This window comes from Clavelina lepadiformis, chromosome 4 (genome assembly GCF_947623445.1).
Source record: "Clavelina lepadiformis chromosome 4, kaClaLepa1.1, whole genome shotgun sequence".
NCBI lineage: Eukaryota > Metazoa > Chordata > Ascidiacea > Aplousobranchia > Clavelinidae > Clavelina > Clavelina lepadiformis.
In genome coordinates this window covers 5775542-5783933 of record NC_135243.1, presented here as the reverse complement: position 1 = coordinate 5783933, position 8392 = coordinate 5775542, and the positions used below count along the sequence as shown (strand labels likewise).

General features: G+C 33.3%; 2 protein-coding genes across 2 annotated transcripts; both read right to left on the bottom strand.

Annotated features, from left to right (window-relative positions):
* Nucleotides 1-1639: 1639 nt before the first annotated feature.
* LOC143452973 (EF-hand calcium-binding domain-containing protein 10-like) lies at nucleotides 1640-2071 on the bottom strand. Its single transcript, XM_076954127.1, has one exon. It carries the CDS (start codon nucleotides 2069-2071, stop codon nucleotides 1640-1642), a length of 432 nt encoding a protein of 143 aa, XP_076810242.1.
* On the bottom strand, nucleotides 2071-7602 carry LOC143451819 (contactin-associated protein-like 4). The gene is made up of 7 exons (XM_076952563.1): nucleotides 7325-7602; nucleotides 7151-7251; nucleotides 5541-5742; nucleotides 5244-5378; nucleotides 4080-4231; nucleotides 3663-3804; nucleotides 2071-3506 (listed from the first exon to the last, which is right to left on the bottom strand). Exons 1-7 carry the CDS (start codon nucleotides 7452-7454, stop codon nucleotides 3316-3318), a joined length of 1053 nt encoding a protein of 350 aa, XP_076808678.1. The 5' UTR covers nucleotides 7455-7602; the 3' UTR covers nucleotides 2071-3315.
* Nucleotides 7603-8392: the final 790 nt, after the last annotated feature.

Below are 8392 nucleotides of genomic sequence, written 5' to 3'. Positions count from 1 at the left end.
TGGTTTTCAATAGTTCTGGGTCAGTTTGGGTTCAGACAAATTTAATATATTAGGTTCCGGTTCAGTCCCATGAAACATCCGCTCAAACCATTTTAAAGGTTCAGTCCTGCTCTGCACCGAGCACATTCTTTAGAAATATTTTCAGGGCATTATTAAGAAGTCTAGGTAATAATGTGACGTTTAAACTATTTATTGATTTTTTTGCATATCTTATTAATTGATATATACGAATTTAGGTTACAGAATATTTACCATAATTTTAGGTTACAGAATAAGAAACGATTGGTTGCAATTAAAACACAAAGACTCGGCGACGACAAACCTCGTTTTGTACGGCTTATGTAAACAGATGGCACCAGATAGCAATTAATATCATTATGTTGCTATATAATCCCATACCAGTAACTCGTTTTAGAAATATTCAGTATTTCCAATTTATTTACATAATTGGAAACTTTATTTAGCCTACATATAAATAGCAGCAAATGGTAGCTCAGTAAACTTTTCCATGGATATGCGCTACTTATAGCCTACTGTGGGGGTGCTTAACCTTGAAGCAAAAACCTTAGAATGAACTGTTGCATTTTTGTTTAAAAAAAAGCAATAAAACAAAAAAAAAATATAAAGTTATTTTGTGTATAAATGTTGACAAGAGTTTTAGAGTATTGAAAACACACATCATATGAGATAAACCAAAGACCAAGTGGTCTGAAAACACAGCTTTTCAATTGTTTACAGTGGTTATCATACTGTATGTTACACACCTAGTTAATTACGGTTTATAAACATAATCATAAATAATAATCATCTGAAGGAATTTAGCAGATTTTATGAAATTTTAAGAATTGGCAGTATGGTTTCTGAATTTTTATCCACAAACTGAGGAAAGCCCTTGCATGACTTGAATGCGGTGATGAATGCTCATTGTTCCAATCCTGGTTTAGTCTGTTTTTGTGCAAGTTCTGATAGGCACACACAATTTTTATATCCTATATAATTACAGCCTAAATTTTTAATGGTTCAACAAGATTAAGCATCGTTCATACCTTACTCTAGGACATCACAAAAGTAGCACCACTTGGTTTCGAAGCTGGGTCAAAGAATATGAGCCCGGCACTCTAAACACTGTGGCTTGACATAAATAATTAAAATTATAATCTGAGAATGAACTGAGCTTTTAGTTACAGCTTTGTCTTATATCAGTTTATTTTCTTGAAAAATCCTCATAAATAGGGCTTTGGTAAAATTTACCAAAGAATTAGTCTCTTCAACGCCATATATATAAATATTCATCAACAATGTTTCATATTTTAATAAACGCATTTAAAAAATGTGCTGGTGCTGCAATCGATTCCATAGCAGGTAAATCATACAACATAAGATAAGTAAACATGTCTGAAATACTGTCAGAGTGGTAGAAATCATGTAAACTATCAGTAAGTTTTACGAAACTTTTAAACATATGTTTTGAAAAAATCATCCAAGCAACCCCAGAAAAACCTCCATAGAATGCACTTCTACAAAAAAATTAACTGCTATTATAACCAATAAGAAAAAAGGGTTGACCACAATACACGAGTAAATATACAATAACAATGTTTACCAGCGCAACTTAAAATTTACTGCTTATGTAGTTAACCTACTCTTTAAAAGTAGCTGATGCCCGAGATAAACCTTTCTTGGCTTCTTTTAAAAATGTGCCCAAGGTTATTCTATTTGCATCAGACCCTGCCGGGAATTGCTCAAAGTCCGTGATACCCAAAGTTGACAACGCTTCCACAAATTGCTCCCTGGTAATAAAACCTCTTTTTGTGGGGTCAAGCATCCCAAAAATTGAATTGAGATTGCTGTCATTAAACAAGCATGGGTAGTACATTCCGTTTTGTTTTGCAATTTTCAGTTTCTCCAACTGCTGTACGAGGTAGCTCCTTGGGTCATCTGGTCGTTCAAAAATTAGCATGGATGTCATGTTGTCTAACAAATTCAGAATACGATGTCTTTCCAAGTAAGTTTTTACATCACTTTCCCGTGGATTTTCTTGGTCTGGTTCTTCTTTTTGTATATCGTCCATGGTCAACGAATGTTAGCAATCACTGATGACTCTCTTAATCACATATATTTCTGATAACAACCGTCCTGATAACAACTTCTAATCTAAGTTGGACTAATTCGTTGCTGAAATTCCATGAGCAACTGAGTTTGCAACTGATGTTGTCCAGGTTACATGTTATTACTACTTGATGGCGCTAAAGTGGCAATCTTGACTGAAAATGCATTTTTACTACACATTTTTATCAAAACTACAATACAGTAAAGTTTAAATTAAAATACCAGGCAATTCGGAAACATGATGGTATAAGCCACTATAAGGTGACGTTTTTTGTAACATACATTACAAATTTGAGAACATCGTTACAATTATTATTTCACATCGTCCGAATTCTGGACACGTATTGTAGCGTATCGTTTATTTTTCGCCATTAACTGTGGAAAACAACAAAAATGATCTGTAACGTTATAAAGACCTGATTTTAACATATCCATAGCATAGCCATAACATCTCAATGCTACCTTTATCAAAGCATTATGCCACTTTAATTTTGTCAATCTTGTCCGATCTATTTTTGCTACGACCGTTTAGCCACTCTAAACTTGATGCATTGAAACTGTTAAATATTTTACAAAGCCAAAGTTACAAAGTTTACATAAAAAAGTCACCCAATTTTTTTTTAGATTTCTATACTTTTTGTTTTATAGCACCATGGCTATAGTATACAGAGAAGTTAAGCAAAAACGCTGAAATGAAAAGAGGAAGTGTTTGGTTGAGAAATGAAAAGAAGGAAAAACCCTTTCGGAAATTGATGTTTCATAATTAACAGGCAATCAGAGACAAACACAGAATTTTAGCGATGAGTTTTATTTCTAATATGAGACCATAAGGAATAGTCTACTCTTATTGAAACGTATATGATCTTTATGTTATTGATTCACAATCATCACAATACACTGATGATTTTCGTAATATGTTTTACATTTAAAAAGTGTTAGATCACGTGATTAGACTTGGCAAAGTACGGGTACCTAAAACGAAATGGCATTAATAGTGTAAGTTATGCATAGAATACAGTTAATGTTTTTCACATCTTTAGCAAGATATTATATGAAATGAAAGTAGTAAAAATGTCATAGGAATTACTGGCTAAAGCAGAAAAGTACGAAAAGTTATAGTACAAAAAACTGTGCAGTCAACGAACACATAATTACTTTTTAGGCAACAAATAGAGTAAACTGAACGAAAAGTTTAATATAATTATTTTAATTTCGACCAGTGCATACAAGTGGACCAAGTGTGTGCCAGCCATACTCGCCAGCATCACCAGCATCACCAAACTGCAGTCCTGTCACTGGCAAGGTATCTTTGTCAGTCAAAAATCCTTCATCTGATGTTTCTGTGTCACGTGAGTTGCTATCGCAGTTGCATTTCTTATTTGAATCAACGCAGCTTTCTGAATTTTCTTGTAGTTTTAGATAGGCCTAACGTATGTAGACCTTTTGTACTGTATATTCTACGTTATTTTTGTTTTAACACTTTCTTCAAATTTTATTCGTTTTCTTCTACATTCAGAATTATTTTGATTAAACCATTTCACGAAAATGTTCACCTGTTTCACCACAAGCACAATAAAAATTTCTTTGTGACGTAGCTCCTCCCCAGTACTTCATATGACTACCATCACGTGACAACCACGTTGCAGACTGTGTATAGCCGCCTCCTTCAAATAAAATGCTTCCTATGCATCGATACTAAGTACAGGAAAAGATAGAAAATTTAAAACATATATTATTTGAAAAATTTTGAAGGAACACAGTCACAGGTTATATATTCTCCTACATATAATTATGTAAGGCTTGCTGAAAGTTTTTCGCCGTTATAGTCGTCTAAACGACTCTGAAGTAGGATTGCAAAAAGATGTTAGTCTATATGTATCTTGCATATATGACTTTAACAGACAATTACGTTAAAGTTAACTTAATATAGCTTAGAACTGATCATCAAATCTTAATGAACTTATTTTTACCTTGATATATTGACGACATTCTGATGAACGCTGAATCAGAGCCACAATTTGTTCCATGGTCACGTTGTAGCGAATGTGACGTTCGTGGCACTTCTCGGGGTCACAGGACGTGATTTGAATTTCATTCATAGAATCATGTTCAATGATGGTTTCTGCGAAGTCATTCCCATATCCATTAATACATTAATACATTAACTAAATGATAGTAATTTATATAGCTTAATACAAATACGTATATTCATAATATTACAACCACATAATAGCCTACACCTTACACACACACAATATGACCTAATATAACTATAATATAACTATATAATGTAATATAACTATAAATATAAATTTATATAATTTTTATAACTATAGTATATATATAACTTAATACAAACATACAATAAACATTACAAACGCATTACAAATTACTATATTATTATCTACTTTGTTGCATGCTATACAGTATAGAATATAATTTAAAATTTAAATGGCAAAATTAGAAATTTAGCTCTTTCTCACGTATGAATGGCGTATTTATTTTTCAGAACTTTGTGTTATGAAACATTTTCGTGGTCAATTCAATCCAAGAAACATTTACAAACCAGAAAACTTTACAGTATTTAGGTAGTTCTTTAGCTTTATTTTTTTCGGTGTGTTGATGAGTTTTATTTATGCAATTAAAAAATATTGTACACACGGCGGTAATGCCGATAACAACCAACAGTATGTTACGGTTTGAATCATTTTATATATTTGTTTGGTATCTTGATTCATAGCCTAAGCATTTGCTCGATTTGTCTCATGTTTTAATTTCAGAGTTTTAATTTTCGCTTATACCTCGAACGTTTTTCAAATAATTTCGCTTTTAAATATGCGTTTGCGATGTTATTTGTTATTTTATTTGTATAAGCAAGAAAATATCGTATTCTAATACTTACTTTGCAGACACTTCCTTTATTGATTCGTATTATTTTATGCATTTCATGCGGACATGTTAGCGACTCAGCTTATATAAATATTTCATGCTGGGCAGAGTAGGCCTATATTAGTTTTTTAAATTTTATAAATTGCATTGTAACAAATTTAATTGAATTAAATAGATTGGTTGAATGTTCTTCCCAAGAAAAAAAAGAAAACATAACATCTTTCATTTAAAAACGTTTAACTTGCCTTTTTCATTGGTAAAATTGCAAAAAACTGGAAAAGGGAAAACCGTTAGTGGATCAGGCGATATGACGTAAGTTCCGGAATCACTGGTGATCCCGTTGATGTAATCACAAGATGGCGGATGTTTGAGAATTATCGCTAAAAATGGAACAAAAAGTTAAGCTTATACGTCATGTGTAATGTTATTGAGGCATCTGTGGAAAAAGAAATTCATTACTTTGCATGGAATTTTTTTTTAACTGATGAATTGATGACGATTTAACTTATTATAAGCTAAATTCTAGAAACATCTATTTTCACCTATTCTGGACTTCATTTCAGCCAATTCGTTTTTTAACATTTGTAACTCATCCGCAGTTTCATTGCTTTCAAGCTTGAGCGTTTTTAGATTCTCCTCGTTGCCAGTGGCTTCATAATTAAGAATTTGAAGTTTTTCTGCTGTTTTATTTGTGTCATGTTTGAGCCGTTGTAGATCAATCGCAGTGTTTTCAGCCTGTTCGCCCTGGAATTTTGAAAACAGATGGTTTTGTTAGCTCAATGAACTTAAAGTCTGTGAATAGTTCTAACCAAATTGTTCTGGCCATGTCTTCTATTTTATTCAAAATACTGCTTAAACTAACCCAAACTACCAAGATTATCCTAAAACTTTGGAGGTACAGGCAAGTTTTTATTTTTGCCATATCCGGTGGTGGTAAAATCCGGTGCAAGTAAATCGCTGAGTGACTAAGAAAAACATAGGCTACTTCGTGCCATTTGTTTAACCTAGGCTATGTATTTTTTACCTAAGGTAGCCTACATGGATTCTCACTACACGTTCAAGTGTCCTGGTCGATCGAAAATGAAGATTAATATATTTTGTTAATCTCTTCTCTTTCTTTTATTCCTTAGAGAAATGCTATGCTTTTAATATAGTAGCTTATTTCTCAATAGCCTATATGCATTTCATCTCTACGCCAGTTGATTTTGCACAGTAAGCAAGAAGTTTACGTTGTACGTTTACTCAATAGTACAGGTGAAAATAGCTTCCTCCGCTAAAGAGTGTAGATGCTTTACAACCGCTTCATTTTGGCGGAGTCATTTTATGTTAAACGATATGCTAATTTTTGTAAGACATAAAAAGTCAAAATAACTTTGACGTTTTTAATTCTGCTTTTTTCGTTGGGTTAGCCGGTTTTGCTTTCTTCCAAGCATGTACTGACCTAAATTTTTTATCACTTCCCAAATAAATCTGGCACTGCAACATTCTCAGGTAGAGTGACTTCAAACAAAGCTTTTACTGTTCCAGCGAAACCTTATGACAAATAAATAACTCGTTTGTGTACTACTTGTGTGAAGTATTACACAACAAACATATCTGTCATAAAGACCGCATATGTTGGCGGTAATTGTTTGAATATGAGCGAGGACGATAGTTGGTTGATAACTTGTTTTACTTCTGCTTCGATGTTTGAGTTCTCATTTCTCAGACGGCGTGACTATGCTGTTAGTTGCTTAATTCTGTCTATACAAATTACTATATGATAAAGTTCCCATTTTATTTATTATAACACAAAGGCTTTTGCTTTCGGGCAAATCTTGCTGAATGTTACATCGCGCTCAGTAACAAATGAGACGGTAAAAGGGAAGATCGTAAACATTACAACAGTATATATATGTGGCAAACTAGTTCAATCGAGGAAATTTATCTGACGTCATTAAGGAAAACTCAAGTCTGGTAAACAACTGAATTACAAGATCCCAAATTAAATTCCAAACATCTCGAAAACAACTCGTGACTCGTGACGTAATCGTCACAACCTATACCACAACTTTATTTTTTATGAATGTCATCTGCAAACTTACAAACAATAATTGTATTTTTTTGACATCAAACAATGTCTATAACTAATTAATACACATCCTATAACCACCTTGTGAAAACTTGACGCCGAAATTCCCAAACTGCTAAAAGCAACTAACAGCCCAAGCACAGCAAGTAGCAGAATAGAAAGCATCAACCAAGAACACGGAACTGCAAAAACGTCTTAGAACTCAATTTCTGATCACGCTAAAGAAATTGTTAAGTGAGATGTTTTCTACTAAACCTTTATCTTTGCTTGTTTCTTTTATTCCAACATTTTCATAGGTCGGGTTTTGCACAGTATGGTTGTCAGCCTTGCGTCCGCTATGGTTCTTCATTACCTCATATACCGGGTCCTGCTCTGGAGAACTCATATCTCTTTTATGTCTCTGAAATAACCTTAACACTTTTTAATTGCTTGATTTTTAAAACTGCAACTTACAGCATATATATATTCGCTGAAAGACTTCTATCCTAAAGCAATAACGGCGCTTGGCTGTATAGACTATACACGCCGTCTTGCAGTAAAAACCGTATCTGCATAGAAGGAATGCAGTGTTACCAATACACGCCTAATACCAACTTAATAACGTATTGATGCAGATGTGATAATTACATACCCACGTAAAAGCTCACTTTAAACATTTAAACAGCACCCCCGTAAAAAGTATATCCTTCCTTCATTTCGGCTGACGCGGAGATTGTAAGGCCAAAACACTTTGACGTCACTTTTTCATTGTTTAAAACAAGCTTTTGTGTTAATTTCTGAATATCTACGGTCTTTCACACCTTTTTTTGAAGTAGGCAATTTTTCGAATTTACCTATTTTTTCCCACAATATGGTTTGTGGGAAACCCCATTGCTGAAAGCAGGTCCATTTTAATGGGCGTAAAAAATAGACGAATGGGGTTCACAAACCATGCTTGTGCCAAAGTAAAATTCTCCCCATTCCAAAGGCATATATCTTACTCTAGGGTAAGAAAGGCATAGGCCTACTTCCTGCCATTCGAATGGGAAAAAATTCCCGTACTCTGGACCATTTGAATGGGCGGAAAGTAGACGAATGGGGTGATTTGCTGGGTCTTATCTAATTTAAGTCAATTGTATTCATTTTAAAACATTGTTCACAGTCAATATAGTCTTTTTGAAAATGTGACTTGAGTCGACTTGATTCACGATTCAAGTCAAATGATTCGAGTGAAATATTGACACAGAACTGTACTTACACTATTTACTGTATTGTTTAATTTAATACTTACTGTAATAATAATAATACTATTAGCAATACATTAATTATTAATATACAGTAATA

Bases quoted from the DNA above. Each gene is read 5' to 3' on its own strand.
- LOC143452973 (XM_076954127.1), bottom strand. From the start codon at position 2,071: ATGGACGATATACAAAAAGAAGAACCAGACCAAGAAAATCCACGGGAA.
- LOC143451819 (XM_076952563.1), bottom strand. From the start codon at position 7,454: ATGAGTTCTCCAGAGCAGGACCCGGTATATGAGGTAATGAAGAACCAT. The intron at 7,252-7,324 runs GTTTAGTAGAAA...ACGTTTTTGCAG, and splicing joins AGAAACAAGCAAAGATAAAG to TTCCGTGTTCTTGGTTGATG. The intron at 5,379-5,540 runs GTGAAAATAGAT...TTCCATTTTTAG, and splicing joins TGAAATGAAGTCCAGAATAG to CGATAATTCTCAAACATCCG.